Raw genomic sequence first — 17,242 nt, 5'->3', positions numbered from 1 at the left:
TTAAAGAAAAGACTTGGCCACTCTGACCAATACCATCATCTAAGACAATTCCAAAAGACTCGAAATGAAAAAATGCCATCCACTTCCAGAGAGAACTGATAAACTGAGTATAAAGTGAAGTATAATTTTCTCACGTTCTTTATTTTTCTTGCTTTTAAAAATATATAGCTAATATGGAAATGTTTTGCGTGATTTATGTATAACAGATATCATATTGCTTGCCTTCTCTCAGTGGGTGTGGGAGGGTGTCAGAGGGAGGGAGGAAATTTGGAACTCAAAATTTAAAAAGAAAAAAATGCTAAAAATAAATAATAAATTGGAATGTTAGGGGGAAAAAAAAAGAACAGATGATACCAAACCAAATTTCCATGTTTAACAGGGATACTTAGTAGATAAAGGAAATGCTATATGTATAATTTAATTAGATTTTTAGCAAAGCATTTGATAAAGTATCTCATGATATTCTTATAGACAATACAGAAAGATATAGACTAGACCAACATTTCCAAAGTGAAGGGTGGGATTCCCTGGAGGGCCATGGCATCACCCCAAGGAAGTATACGATGAACCAATCAGAAAATAGAAGACATATTGGAGGCCACTCTGAACACAATAGACAATATATTAGCCAATTTGATGTGAGGTGGTACTTCAGAGTTCTTTTAATTTTTATTTCTCTAATAAATACTGATTTAGATCATATTTTCATAGGAATATAGACAGCTTTAATTACTTCATCTCCCACACAAACCACATCTAAACATCCCTCAATATTCCCCCACTCCCTCTCCTACTCTTTTGCAGCACAGGCTCCCAATCTCCCTTTTTCTGAGCCAGGTGTCAGTCCCTTCGGGACAGGTAGAACCTAAACTAACCACTCCCTACAACTATACAGGTGCCACTGAGAAAATTCTACCTAGACTTTATGACCCCAGGTCAACTTTGTGGGAAGGCTCCTAGACAGAGGAAGAAAATGAAAGCTAGATAAATGGTTTCGTCTCCCTCCACTTCATTTTAGGTGAGGGAGAGTGTATGATCAGGCATGGATGGATTGTGGTTTGGATCACAGATATACATTATCTTTCCTTCCAGACCAATCCACCTTACAGACTTCCCTATTACCGCGGAGAGTACCACCATATTTCTAATTACCCAGGTCCTTCACAACTTCAGTGTTATTTTTCACTCTTCACTCTCCCTCAGGAGTGTGCTGATAAATGTTTAACAATCAGCTCTCATTTTTAAATTTTAATAAGAATTATTAATATTTTCTCTATATTTTTGAAGTCTAGACAATCAACAAAATAATAAATCAAACCTTGATATGTACTGTTTGCTCATTCTGGTGCATAAATGCTCGGATCTAGAGCTGGCCAGAGTTGGCTCCAACAAACTGCCTTCATCCCAAATCCACATCTAATCAGTCATCAATGTCAGTTCCATCTCCATGTCTCCCATAACTATCTCCTTTTGTCACAGCCATAACCTCAATTCAGGACCTCATCACCTGCCACCTAGCCTCTTATTATAGCCTCTGAACTGGTTTCCATAACTCAAGTCTCTTCCCTTTCCAATCCACGCTGTATATGGGTGCCAAAGTGATTTTCCTAAAGTCTAAGTCTGACTAAGTCAGCCCCTATTCACAGGAGGATGACGGCTAGCATTTATAGGAGCACTTTAAGGTTTGCAAAGCACTTCACATGTAATCTCAATCGCTCCTCATAACAACCTTACGAAGGACACGCTATATTATTATCCTCAATATATAGATGAGGAAACTGAGGCTGAGAGAAGTTAAGTGACTTGCCCGGAGTCAAACAGCTAATACATGTCTAAGGCTGGATTCAAAGTCAGGTCTTCCTGATTCCAAATCCAACATAACAACAATAACAACAAATTACATTTATAGAGTCCTGACTATATGCCAGGCACTGTGCCAAGAGCTTCACAATTATTATCTCACTGGATCCTCACAACAATTCCAGGAGGAAGGTGCTATTATTATCATCATCTCTATTTTACAAATGAGGAAACCGAGGCAGGCAGAGGTTAATTGACGTGCCCAGGGTCATGCAGCTAGTAAGTACCTGAAGCCACATTTTAGCTCAGGTCTTCCTAACTGCAAGCTCAGCTGCCCCACCTAGCTGCTTTTCCCAAAAACCCTGTGACTCTTTATTGCCTCTAGCATCAAATATTGTTTCATCTTTATCTCATCCTTTTTTGAATTTCTATTTTTAAGTTTTAGACTGTGTATAATTATTGATATAGCAGGACATGTATCTAACTTATAAATAGATCAAATACACAAAATATCAGACTAGAGGGTTGCTGAAGTCCCTTCCAACTTAATATGTTGTAATTCCACATTAACAATCTTATCTTTTTCATGTTAATGATCCCCAGTTCCTTTGACCATTTCTTATGGCTAATGCGGTTTTTGGACCACACACACACACACACACACACACACACACACACACCCGTCCTTCAGGTGTACTCCAACTTGGTCAAATCCCTCCCTAACATGCGGTGCCCAGAATTGTCACTTGCCTTCCTTCTGGACTTTAGATTACTTTCAATGCAGCCTAAGATGGAATTAGTTTTTTGACACTGTTGGTTCATTGAGGGTTTTAATCAAATTGACAATGCCAGGCTACAGCAGGGCTGAGAGCACAAAGCATGTGTGCTGTGAGACAGGATACCAAAAAGCCTCAGGACAGTGCTAATAGTGATGAGTCTCAAATGAGTTCAGGAATCTAACATGACCTCTTTGGAACTTGCTCAAAGACCAGCCTAAACTTGTGCCCTTTACTGTGCTGTGAGAGGCTCTTTTTCTTCATGACCCATCTGTCCCTGCACAAATGTCAATCTATAACACACCATTCTCCTTCCTCAATAGTCCAGACTGGATAAACAAATCTCCAAAAGGTATGGAGTATTCCTAGGTAAATCTGGCAAAACGAACAGAAGCTTGAGACAGTAAACTCACTTCACCAAGACCAAGCTGAATGCTGGTGAGGTAACGAGAACAAGAACAAACAATGCCTGTTCCCCTAGTACAAAGCTAAACTGAATTTAAGAAAAGTTCTATGTTCTGCTTCAAATCCCTAGTCCAATGCCTGAACACAGCTGCAGAGAGGGAAGGGCGGATCAATGTTTTTGTTTAGGATTACAATTTTGGTCTGCACTGGAGGTTCGGGAAGGACCAAAAGTTATAGCATATCTGAAATCTAACTTATTGGCATTCTCAAATCTTAAAGTGAATTAGATTAATTTAAACCACATTTGTACAAAAAATTCATTCCTCCTATGCCAAGCTTCAGCCCAGAGCAAATTTCTGTGGTTGAGTTATAAGCCCTTGAAAACAGATCAATAAAAGCAGCAAGAGCATACCCTCAGATATAGCTGTACAAGTGGGTGTTGCTATGAGCTTACAGGCAGCTTCTCGCATCTGTCCGAGAAGAACTGTGGGTTCCAGTTAGATACCAAAGAAATTCTGCTTCTAACTCAGAGAACTCTGCATATCCAATGGCTCATCACGTTGGAAGAGAAAGTTACAAGAGAGCCAGATACCAGCACTGTAAGCTGGCTTCATTCAGAGCCAGCTAAACAGTTCACTTCCTAAGACTTAGGCAGCTTTGGAGCTTCCTACCATTCCCCATTTCCCATAAATTAATCCAATAAGCAACAGCCAAGGGAGGTAGGTCATGGGCCAGCTGTGATTTTCAGGAGGTCTTCCAGCATCCCACAAGCACTTGGCCTCCAACCCTCAGCCTTTTGTCCACATTTCCAGGCCTAGAGGTATGCCTAACAATGGAAATGACATTCTTCCAGTCCTGCTTATGCCATTATGTCTGCTCTATGCGCCTGAGTTCACACTGAGATTTTCAACTTGCATGTGGCATGTGTCACTACCAGCACTGACAAGGTTGCCCAACTCTGTAACCCATACTTACGAGTAGTTATTCATTCTCACAGGGAGGAAATCAAATCACCCAGAAGAGCTAACTACCAGGAAGCCAGGACACTGAAGAATCTCAAAACATTCCCTTCAAAATTCCACTCCCCAAAGCATAAGCATAAAGAGAGAACTCCACAATGGAGTCACTGAAGGAGAGGACTGCCTGGTCTCTGCTCACCTTGTTCTGCTCGTACTTGTAAAGAATCTTCAGGGTCTCCATAGCCCTGATCATGGACTGCATGGCAGTGAAGATGTTCTGGTAGACCAACTTGGTGAAGCCCCTCTTGTCTTCTTCAGAGTAGCCCGAACCATGGATTATCCTCATTTGTTTAATAAATGTACTCTTTCCACTTTCTCCAGTGCCTACAAAAAGGGGAAGGGGGACAGGGAATTAGATAAGAGCATATAAACAGTTTATGAAGATGCTGTATTGAGAAAAAATATGCCACCTGCCTCCCCTCTTATTTAAATAATTTGGGTAAGGTTCCCAGCTGACCTGTGGGCTTTTCTTTCTAATCTAAGAAACAGCAAGAAGTCCTTTCAAGAAAGTACATGCTTGGGGCAGCTAGGTGGCGCAGTGAGTAGAGCACCGGCCCTGGAGTCAGGAGGACCTGAGTTCAAATCTGACCTCAGACACTTGAAACACTTACTAGCTCTGTGACCTTGGGCAAGTCACTTAACCCCAATTGCCCTGCCTTCCCTCCTCCAAAAAAAAAAAAAAAAAGAAAGAAAGAAAGAATGTGCTGTTTACACCAATGGCCAAGGCAACTCTGGTATTCAAGCCCAACATCATGTTACTCTTATGAATCTCAAAAAAAAATCTCTTTCTTCCTCTCCCCCCACAACCAACGAGACATGACCCTGTTAACACAACCCAGTGAAGTACTGTATGTTGAATTCCCAGTGAAGGCAATATCAAAATCTCAATCCCCGGCATGCGAAGGATTACCTAAAGGACTACTCCTTATGAGAGGACAAAGACCCTGAAAAAGCCAATGACTGGCAATTAATTGGGCTTGAAACTCCAGTTTATTCTTGCTTGTCTAAGGATAAACAATATGGTTTCTAACTTGTCTGTGCCCTTTGCCAGCCTCAATTCTGTCTGGACTTTTGCTGATTTCTCTGTTCAATAGAAACCAGAGAAGAAACCAAGTGATACAGTTAAGAAGTCGAAGTACAAAGTAAGCCATCTGATCTTTTTTAGTACTTCTGGGGAAAAGCCAGGGGATATGGAGGTAAGGGGGGGTGGGGAGAGAAGAAAGTGAATTCACAAGAATCAAGTGTAGGGATTATCTGTAGATGTACCTTACCTACACTCCCTGATGCCTAGAACCAGAGATATCAAAAAGTTTCTTCACCACCAAACTATTCATAGAAATCAGCAGATAGATGGACAACAGATTCTAACAGCAAATCCCATATAAATACATTCTGAAGTCACAAGCCCTGGTGACATCTGTTTAGATGAAGCATGTACATGCTACTAACGGCAACTGCAGACGTGGCCCTATATATGCCTTCTCAAATACCAACTGCCCTACTGTATCATTCTCCCTTTAGAATGATAAAATATTAGCGTAGGAAGGGGTCTTAGTAGCCACTTAGTCCAACACTTATTTTAAAGAGTAAAAAAAAAAAAAAAGAGACCAGAGAAGAAAGGCTTTGCCCAAGGTGGGTCAGGCCCAGGTCTCATGTTTTCCAATTCCTTGTCAGATGTTCTCTCCACTTCACTGCATTCAGCATAATGGGATTTCAGAGTTGTAGAGGATCTGAAGAGACTTCTAGTCCAACCTGTGCCTGGGCAAGAATCGCCCCTGTAACATCCTCCATAAGTAGTCATCCAGCCTGTGCTTGGAGATCTCCTGGCTTGAAGGAGTTGGAGAACCCATCCCACTTTTTTAATAACTCTAAATGGAAGGAAGTTTATCCTAACATCAAGCCTAAATTTCCGGTCTACAACTTCCACCCACTGCTGCTCCCTGTTCTGCAGTCTGAAGTCAAGCATATCAAGTCTGATTCCTCTTCCACATGAAGACCTTTCACTTGAAGATAGCCATCGAGTTCTTCCCCCTTAGTCTTCTCCTCTTCAGATAAATATCCCTATTTCCTCCAACTAATCTTCCTATGGCTTGATTTTGAGGCACTTCGTCATATTGGCTATCCTGCTCTGGACAATATCCAGCTTGTCAATATCTTTCCTAAAATGCAGCACACTTAAATGAATTCCAGATGTACACTGATAAGGGCAGTAGAACTATCATTTCTTTGTCCTTGGATATTATGCTTCTCTAAATGTAGCCTAAAAATAAAATTAGCATTCCTGACAGCCATACCAGAGTTGACTCAAATGTCATTATCATCATATCAGACTCATACATTAACGTCTGCAAAGCAATTTATATACACTATTGCATCTCAACTTCACTACAAACCCTGTGAGGTGGGTACTCCAGGTGATTTTTGGATCCTTTTACAGACATGGAAACCGAGGCTCAGAAAGTTTAAATTACACTCATAGTCACACAAATAGAAGTGTCAGAAGTAGGATTTGAATACAAATCTTCCCATTTTCCTTCCAACAAATATTTTGTATACACTTTGTATATACTTTGTGTATACATTTTGTATAAGCACATTTTGTCTCCTCCTCCTGCACCCCGCAAAAGAATATGAGTTTCCTAATGGCAAAAATGGCTTCATTTCTGTTTCTTTATCCATAGCACCTGGCACAGCGCCTGATACATAGTTAGCACTTAACAATATGGAACTATGGGGCAGCTAGGTAACAGTGAATAGAGCACCAGTTCTGAAGTCAGGAGGACTTGAATTCAAATCCCACCTCAGACGCTTACTAGCTGAGTGACCCTGGGCCAGCCACTTAACCCAAACTGCGAAAAATGCACCAAAATTTACTAAACTTGTGTGCACCCTTTGACCCAGTGATACAATTACTAAGCCTATACGCCAAAAAGATGAGGGAAAAGACCTATGTACAAAAATGTTTATAAAAGCTTTATTTGTGGTGACAAATTGGAAACTAAGGAGTTGACCAACTTAGGGAAAAGCTGAATAATTTATGGTACATGAATGCAGGAGAATACTACTGTGCCAAAAGAAATGAGAGAAGGGGATGGTTTTCAGAGAAATCTGGAAAGACATATATGAACTATGCAAAACAAAGTGGAAAAGAACAATGAGAAGAATTTATAGGACAAGAACACTATAAAAACAAACAACTTGGAAACACAGTAACTCTGATCAATGAATGACCAACAATTCCTGAGAATGGATGATAAAGCATGTTATCCACCTCTTAAAAGAGAGGCAAAGGACTTGGGGATACAAAATAAGACTAAATAAAAATAAATATTATATTTCTGGACATGGCTAGTTTAAGAATCTGTTTTGTTTGACAAAGTTTTTGCTTTTAAAAAAATGCCAGGGGTATCAGGTTGAATGCAGGTGGTTTTTTTTCCCCCAATGAAAAAGGAGAGAGAACTTTTTTTCACTGAAGAAAATAAAATTTAAATTAAAAAAAAATTTACACATAGTCAGCACTTAATAAACGCTCATTGATTGATTCCTGATTCCAAATCTAGTATCCAATCCGCATTGCTTCTATAAATACTGAGCTTATAGTCCAATAAAAATCCTTGGATCTTTTGCAAACTGGTGTCTGTCTAACCATGTGTCTTCCATTCTGCATGTGTACTATTTCTCAAACCCAAGTATAAGATCTCACATTTATTCCTTCTGAATTTCATCTTATTAGATTCAGCCCAATTTCCTAATCTGTCAAGATCTTTTTGGATCCTGAGTGTCACAGAGTATTTTAGCTATCCCTCCCAACTTTGGGTCATTTGCAAATCTGATGTGCATATCATTTCTGCTTTTATTCAAGTCACTGGTAAAAATGTTAAATAGGTACTTGGAGCACTCAACTAGAAGAATTCTTGCAAGAGGATATCAAATATATCAAATCACTGACTTTCTCTGGAGCCTACCACTCAACTTATTTCTGAGCCCAACTAATTATATTGCTGCCTTAGCCCATATCTCTCAGTCTTTTTCACAAAAACAACATGAAAGCCTCTGGGAAATGTCTTGCTAAAATAAAGGTAAAATATATACACACAGACATTTCCCTGGTCTACCAGTTTAGCAACTTGGTCAAAAAGGAAATAAAATTGGTCTGCTCTTGATGAAGCTATGTTAGCTATTGATGGTTACCAATTTCTCTTCCAGATATTCACTAATTACCCCTTTAATAATATATTCTACAGTTAACACAATGACAATAAGAGTATCAAGGAAAAATAACACTTGTATCTGAAGTATACAAGAATTCTAACCAAAGCAGTATCCAACACTGGTAGCAAAAGATTTACCAATGAAATGTATCGCCCTCCTCTCAAGAAACTAATCAAAAGTATTTATTAAGTGTGTATTATATGCCAAATAATACTGTGCTAATTGCTGAGGATATAAATATCATCTAGAAGTTTGTCAAGGATCAAAGTCAAGATCACAATGCTATGATTTGGAAGAAAATCTGGAAAGATGCAGTGACAGATCCTTTAACCACCAGTAGACCTGACATGCACCTATGCTAATATCCTACCATTTTAGTCTCCATGAAATCATTCTGTATCTTCAAATCTAGAAATTCTTTTTTTCATCTGATCTCACATTATTATGTACTCCTCTTACATATGGAACACATTCTAGATTTGATTAGTTACATGAAAACATGTTTTTTCTCCCCCAGTTGACTGTGAACTCCGTGAGGATAGGAACTTGGTCTTACCTTTGTACCCTGCTGAGTATAGCAGGCTGTACACTATAGATACAGATGTTTAATAAATGAATGACAAGGATTTATGTTGGTCACAAGAGTTTTAGGTGCTAGGGTATGGCTCAATTGCGCTGAATATGTTACTGCTACGGGGGCCGCATGGTACGAAGGAAAAAATATTGAATCTGAAGTCAGAGGACCTAGGTTCAAATCCCAAAACTACCAGCTATGTGACCTTGGGCAAGTCACTTCATCTTTGTGAATATTCAGGTTCCTCATTTGCAAAACAAACGAGTTGGATAAGAGGACTTCAAATGTCCTTTCCAACTCTATGATTGTGGGACTAGCTAGCTTTCGTGAAACCTCATCTTTTTTCCTATTCAAATGAACAGGGGGCAACAAAGAAACATGTCCATTGAGGAAAGACTGACATATGGTGCAGCCAAATGTGAAAGGATCAGTCCTATAGATAAAATATTTCCAAAGAAAAAAGTAGGAACAGAATGAGAGATGGCAAGATTCTCAATTCAACTGTAATTAGATGGAATCTGTGTCCAATGGTAAAAACTAAAATGAGGCCTCCAGTATCAAAAAAAGAGTGAAAGTAGTGGCATCCTAAACATGGACCCCAGACAGGGCTGACTGTGGACAGTATCAAACAACAAACAGACATGGGGGTGGGGGGAGAGGAGAGAGATGGAAAGCAATCTGATCTACATGGAAGACTCAATCTGGATGAAAAAAGGAACTGAATATTTCATTTTGGCTATAAATTCACTGTACCCTAAGTCACAAAAATCAAGGCTGTTACACTTCCAATTATCCAGATGCCTCTTAGAGGACAAATATTAGCTCATATTAAGCATCCACAATGCACCAGGCACTAAATTTAACAAACACTTGAACCTACTCTTCTAAGATAGGATAAAGAAATCTGTGCCTTCATATTCATATATATAAACACAAAAGGCAAGACTACTCAAATTGTGCTAAATCTAAAGAAAGTGACAAATGACAGCATGGAAGAGAGGCAATATGGTCATGCAGAACAAGCACTGCAGAGTGAATTACCCAGAAAGCCTAGCTTCTAGACACTTACTAATTAAAAGCAAGCTGTAAATTACTTTGGATAAATCGTTTCCCTCCCCTGCACCTCAGTTTCCTTATCTGTAACGGAGAAATAATAAGCCCTTGGTGAAGATTAAATAGAATGGAAAGGAGGGCTTAAGACAATCAAGTACTATAAAAACATCAGCTTTGTACTGCAAGATTTTTGTACAGCTTTGTACAGCAAGATTGTTCCCAATAAGCGAGGCCAAATCTTCTTTAAAAAAAAAAAATAATGAATAGAACTAATAGCTTAGAAAGAGCATGCAACCAAACTATCACTAGTTAGCAAATAACTACTCATATTTATGAAACGTTTAAAAGTTTACAAAGCCATGGCTTCAAGAATCTATCTCAATAGTTTTGAGATTCAAGTGGGAAATCAGGAAAAACTGCTACGTAAAAAACTGGCTGATGCTGTGAGGCTAAACAAGATACCACAATCCAGAAATATATTAAATATATACAACAATACAAGTGCTTTGCATTTTGTGGCGTTTTCACATCTATGACCTCATGTGATTCCTATAACAGCTCCATAAAAAGGACAGATAGTATTATTCCCAGTTGATAGATGAGGGGAAAGAGGCCAGAGATCTTTGCCCTTTATCACAAAGAGCTGATAGTAGAACCTGGGGCTTCTGTTCGCCTTTCACTCAACCACTTTTTAAACTAATTTCACAAAATCACAAAGCTTCACCGGCCATCATGCTATATGAGACAGATGACCTTACTTTTACAAAGCATTTTAGTAATCATAGGTAGCTAGGTAGCACAGTGAGATAGACGGTTGGCCTTGAGACAGGAAGACTGACTTTGAATCCCACCTCAGACAGTCTCTTAGCTGTGTGACCTTCGGCAACTCACTTAACCTCTCTCAGCCTCCATTTCCTCGTCTCTAAAATGGATAGAATAACAGCACCCGCCTCACAAAGTTGTTGTGACGATCAAATGAGAGCATGTAATATGTTTTGAGAACTTTACTATCGTGAAACATAATGAAGATAGTTAATTCGTATGACTATCTTCTTCATTTTACTGAAAGAGCTGGGACTTATGATCATCTTCAGTGGTCACATAAGCTAAACGAGACTTAGATACATCATACCTCCCACCTTCCATCTCCTGACAGAGAGGTTATGGACCGCTACACAGAATGAGGTATACATCTTCTGGACACAGACAATGTGGGAATTTGTTTTGCTTGAGTTTTGCTCCCCTCTTCCCCGAAGGGTGAGGGGGTAGTGGGTAAGAAAGAAAAAAATTAATGCTAAATTTCAGTTTTTTAAAATTTTTAAACAAAAAAGAAACATATATCATAATCACAGGATGAATGAGCTGAGGGACTTCAGAGACTATGTACTCTAACTCTTCATTTTTGAAAAGAAACAAATGCTCAGAAATAGGAAGTGACTTGACCAAAGTTCCACAGCTAATTAGTGGAACTAGAACCCAGCTCTCATTACTCACAATCCAGGGCTCTGCCAATTATACCATGCTATATCTAGTTTTATGTGTCCATATTCTTGACTAGTAAAACACAATGCTTCTCCACAGAGAAATTAAGGTGTTTGGTGAGGAGAACCTACTAAGTTTGATACATAAAGGATACAGTCCATAGGACCACTGGAATATCCCAAGAGACATAATTAAAGTAGAACAAACCATTTTTCTTCAGAAGAATGGTGAAGACTAAAACCACCTAAAAACATGTGACTTCACAAAAGGATGCTCTAAAGATCATGGGGATAAAGCAGTAACTGTACTAAAAATGGAAAGGGAACCAAAGAAAAATATGATGCCTCAACTAAAGCGTGTGGGAAAACATGGAACCAAAGCGTGAACCACAGCAACAACAACAAAAAGCCAAGCAACAGGAAAGGTTTGGAAACTTAGTAATGAATCAGAGGAGGGGAACAAAAGTAACTGAAACAATGAATAAATGCCTGAAAACTGTAGAAGTTCAAAACTCAGGCCTCAAACCATCTGGATCCAACCTTGACTCACGCTGTTTTCCTTCTTACACGCTACTTTCAGGAAAAAAATTGGAAAATTGGAAAATACTTTCCCCTAAAACTTGTGCATTTTCCCACCTTGCTTGCCCAGTACCCTATGCCTGGAATAACTGCCCCAATGCCTCCATCTCTTTGCCTGTTGACATCCTAATTCTTCAAGGACTAGCTAAAACACCAGTCAGAAAGCCTTCTGATGACTGTTGGCCCCAAATCCAGATAGGGAGCCCCTGTTCCTCTTAATTCATACCTCTTTTATAATTCTGTCTTATTTTGTACCATAGCTATTTACACAAATGTTCTACCATTCCATTAACTTGATCTTAGTAAAGGTATGAATCCTGTTTTATTCATCTTTACATCCCTTAGCACACTCTTACAGAGAAGTTCTAGTGTTGAATGAAACAAATGTACATGAACAGCAAAGATACGGTTAAACCATAAAGAGCTCAAAGCTATTTGAAAATGTAAACTATTACATACAATTAAATAAGTAGCCTTGGCAAAAATTAATTTAGTCAATGTTTGTAGAATAAATGAATATCCACCTGAGGCCTACTGTGTCCTAAATTGAGAGGAACTTCCTTTCCAAAAGAAAACAGTCTCCCTAAGTTCTCAAAGAGCTCACTAACTAGCCAAAAAAGATGCCTACATAATTAATCATGACACAAAATAAAATATATAAACTACGACAAAGAGGAACAATTGGCAGTTGGGGACAATGTACTTGGAATCAAACACTTGGAACTGGAAATCAAAACCCATCAATTCTTGGTCCAACGCTCCTAGGCAAGTCTTTTTTCATCTCTTTGAGCCTCATGTCCCTATCTGTCAAATGAGAATAAATATGCAATATCTCACAAAGGTGCTATGAGAATCCAATTATATATGTATACAAAACACTTTATTATCTATAAAATGCTATGTCAATGTGGCATTGTTATGATTAAAGTATTGTGAAAGAAAGGTTGGGAAATGCTTCTGATAAATATCAAAGTCATTTCAGCATACATAGCAGCAAAACTGTCCTCTGAAGCACATTCCTAGTCACCACAAGTCAAATCCCCACCCCAAAGCCCCAAACACATCTTTCTCACAATAAAGAAGATCACCAGCACTAGACCTTGGATGGAGTAGATATCCAAAAGACAAGATACTCACCTTCAAGAAATTAATGTGCATATTCCCCAATTGATAAATGGTCAAATGATATTAACAGGCAGTTTTTTGAAGAAGAAATCAAAACTATATATATATATATATATATAGTCTTATGAAAAAATCCTCTAAATCACTACTGATTAGAGAAATACAAATTACAACTTTATGATATCATCTTACACCTCTCAGACTAGCTAAAATGATAGAAGGAGTAAACAACAAATGTTGGAGATGAAGAAAAACTGAGACACTAAATCGCTACTGGTAGAATTGTGAACTGATCCAACCACTTTGAAAAGCAATCTGGAATTACACCCAAAGAGTTATAAAACTGTGTATACCCTTTGACCCAGCAATACCACTATTACATCTGTTTCCTAAGGCAATTATGGAAAAAGGAAAAGAACTTTCATGTTCTAAAATATATTTATTACAGCTCTCTTTGTGGTGACAGAGAACTGGGGACATCTACTGGGGAATGTGTAAATAAATTGTGGTATATGATAGTGATTGTGCTATAAGAAATGATGAGTCAGTTGACTTCAGAAAAACACTGAAAGACTCGTATGCAATAATGAAGAGTGAAGTGAGCAGAACCAAGAGAACATTGGACACTAACAGGAACACTGTTCAAAAGCAACTTTGAACTAAGTCATTTCAAGTAGGGAGAAAAAAAGTACACAGCAGAAAACAAAAAGAAAACTTAGAAAGAAGCTCAGAAAAACAGGGCAGCTTTGAAAACAATGTGTAGTATTAATACGTAGTTTGTTTTTTTAAAGCATGAAATGGAAATTCAAGGTTCTGTAATGAATCCTCTTTTTTTGCTATGCTGTGTACATAAAAATGTTCTCTTTTTTTGAATTTTTATATTTAAGTTTGAAATGAATTTTAAAAATTTTTAAAAACAAAAAAATTAATGGACATAGCTGATGGTATTACTATGTTGTATTAACATAAATAACTCACATTCTTACAGCCCTTTAGTTTCCAAACGTATAAAAGTTTAGTTTTCAACCCTGTAATGTGGGTATATTATTATCCCTATTTTGCAGATAAGTAAACCAAGATCAGAGAGGTTAAGTGGCCAGAAATAGTCAATTCAATGAGTACTCAAACATAAGTTTTGAGACTATTCAAAATGCTTTACACGATACAACAATTAAATTATACATTCATATGCTATTATGAAAGTACTATAAAATATTGAAATGGAAACGAATATTGAATTAAGCACCCTGTGCTCAGTGGTAAGGAAGATATAAAAGAATATGATAGATTCTAATCTTCATGAAACTCACAGTTCAGTAGGCACACCAAATCATCATTCAGAATAGCACAGAAAAACAGGTATAAGCAATGAAACACTGAGAATTAATCTTTCCAGATCAACATAAATCTTCCAACGAATTCCTAAGATAGTCGAGAAAAAGAATACAATTAGATAGTAAATGAAAAAATAATCAGAAGAAACAGAATGGCACATGTAATTAGGGAAAAATAAAATACTAAACAAAAAAATTTTTAAATAAATAAAAAGGGACAGAATGTGAGAGCTGAAAGAGACTTGCTGTTCAACCCCTCATGTATTAATATAAATAAGTAAATGCTGGAGGAAATACAATTTTCAGGACTACAGAAGGATCAATTCTGAAGACAGCCAAAACATACGGGGCTAAAAAAGAAGGGGAAAAAATACCTTATTATTGCCAAAGGAATGTCGTGAAGAAAAATCAAAAATTGACCCATATGCGTGTTTTCTAATTTCTATAATATCTTTAGGAGAACAATTTTTATCCACATTGAGAGTGTACCTTGTGAGAAGAGAACAGGTAGGTTTTCACAAATGATGTTCAACAACAAAATATATCTTTACAGATACGAATGATCAAAGGGTGCTAAGAATAAAAGAGCTCACTGTACTTATTTGTTAACTATAAAAAGGCATTTGATTCCATGGAGCAATGTGTCACCTTACTGGTGTCTCTACCAAATTGTTTTCTTTTTTAAACACACATATAACAGTACATATCTAAAACCAAGAGCAAACTTTTTATGTAATGGAGAAAAGTTGGAGGCCTTTCTAATAAGATCAGGGATAACTCAAAGATGCCTGCCATCATCACTACTATTCAAGACAACACTAAAAATACCTACCTATAGCAATAAGACAAGGAAAAAAATCGAAAGAACAAATACAAGCAAAGAGGAAAACACACTTTTTTGCAGATTATATGATGGTCTGTCTATAGAACCCTCTAGAATCATCTATAAAGTTATCTGAAACAAATCAGTAATATTGCAGGATAAAAAATAAAAACACATAAATCATCAGCATTCCTATATATTACCAACAAAACACAGAAGAGACAGAATGAGAAATTCAATTTATGACAATTATGGAATATATAAAATACTTGACAATCCATCTACCAAGAAACACCCAGGAATTATGTGAATCCAACCACAAAACACACTTTATAAGAATAAAGGCAAACTAAAATAATTTGAGAAATATTCATTGCCTGCGTGGGGGTCATGCCACTAATAAAAATGATAATACTAACGAAATGAATTTGTTTATTTCTTGTCATGCCAATTAAGCTACCAAGGGTATTAAGGGGCTAGGAAAAAAAACCCAGCAAATTTATTGGGAGGAACAAAAGGTCAAGAATCTCAAGGAAACATTAGGAAAAAGTGGTGAAAAAAGGGGGTCTTAGCAGTACCAGATCTCAAACTATACTACAAAGCAATCATCATGAAAACAACTTAGTACCAGTTAAAAAATAAGAAGGCTGAGCAGAGGAACAAATAAGGCACACAACATACAAAAGCTAACAAACACAGTAGCATACTAGCAAACACCCCATTCTACTGGGATAAAGATTTAATATTCAATAAAAACTGCTGGGAAAAATGGAAAGCAAAAGTAGGTATAGAAAAACATCTTATAACATATATCAAGATAAGCTCTAAATAGATATATGGGTTAGTTTATTTTTTAAGTGATATCATAAGCAAATTTAGAGGCACAAGGAAAAAAATTACCTTTCAGATATATGGACAGGGGAAGAACTGATATCCACACGAAGGACAGAAAAGATCACAGATGCTAAAATACACAATTTTGATTATATAATATTTAAAAGTTTTTGCACAAACAAAACCAATGCAGTTAAAATTGGAAGAGAACAAATTACCAGCCAAAATGGCAAAGTAGAAGGAAGTAGTAGAGCCAAGATCTCTCCCACAACTATACCTCAGAGATCTAGAAAATGCACCAGATCAAGTACCAACTGGGAAATGCAAGAAAAAAAAAAATCAGCGACTCTTTTTTTCCGGTCCAGGTTAGCATAGGGAGACAGAGAGGTCTGCAGACACTGGGGAAAGGATCTAGTCAGGAGAGGCCAAGCTCTCAGCCCTTCTAGACTGAAAGAGAACCTGCCCGAGACTATACCAGGGCATGAACAGGTCCCAGACTCCCAGAGAAGAGACAAACTTTGTGTAAGTAGCAGAAACAAATGTCAAACAGGAGCTCTGTTGATCAATCCCCAGCACTAGGTCATAGATCCAGTGCTGCCCAAGAAGGTGACTGTGCCTATACATGAGCAGAAACAATTCAGCTAACCTAAAAGGAACTAAAAGCTATTTCAAAGTGTGAATATATAAAAAAGAGCTAAGTCTTGACAAAAATCCATTTAACAAACATTTATTAAATGGGCCCTAGGCCTCATACGAAGCAAAGAACAAGAAACAATTCTGGGCCTATGATCCTGCGAGGGGAATGTAGTCTCACTTAAAGAGTCATTAGGTTGGCTGGTCAGGAAACTGCAGTTGAATACCAGGGTCACAAGCTGAGCCCAAAGTGGAACTGGCAGTTCTGTCACTAAGAGTCCGAAGAGCTTTCCAGCTGGCTGACCATATGTGAGTCCAGCAACAGTCTACTGGAGTTCCACACAAGGACAAGCCCACAGTTATGTTGTTCATGTCCAAACCTAGGTTAGGAACTTGCAGGGCTCAGACCAGGAGGTCAGCATTCAGATTGATTTATCTATGTACACAGAAAACTTGTAGCACTCCACTGGGACCTATCTCAGAGATCCTGGAATAACAAATACTATACTCCATAACCCAAAAAAGCAGCAGCAATAGCTAAGAGAACACAAAATGGGACCAAGTAAAATCCAGACATTCACTCCAGAACTGAGT

At 37.9% G+C, this 17,242-nt stretch overlaps 1 protein-coding gene across 1 annotated transcript in view; it reads right to left on the bottom strand.

Annotated features, from left to right (window-relative positions):
* Positions 1 to 17,242, bottom strand: part of GNA11 (G protein subunit alpha 11) — a 71,928-nt gene that overhangs the window by 34,902 nt on the left and 19,784 nt on the right. Inside the window, exon 2 of the mRNA XM_036757758.1 lies at positions 4,140 to 4,324. Within this exon, the coding sequence (XP_036613653.1) occupies positions 4,140 to 4,324 (185 nt within the window). The remainder of the gene's footprint in view (positions 1 to 4,139; positions 4,325 to 17,242) is intronic.

The sequence above is a fragment of the Trichosurus vulpecula genome, chromosome 1 (assembly GCF_011100635.1).
Source record: "Trichosurus vulpecula isolate mTriVul1 chromosome 1, mTriVul1.pri, whole genome shotgun sequence".
NCBI classification, from domain to species: domain Eukaryota; kingdom Metazoa; phylum Chordata; class Mammalia; order Diprotodontia; family Phalangeridae; genus Trichosurus; species Trichosurus vulpecula.
This window is presented reverse-complemented; position numbering and strand designations above follow the sequence as displayed.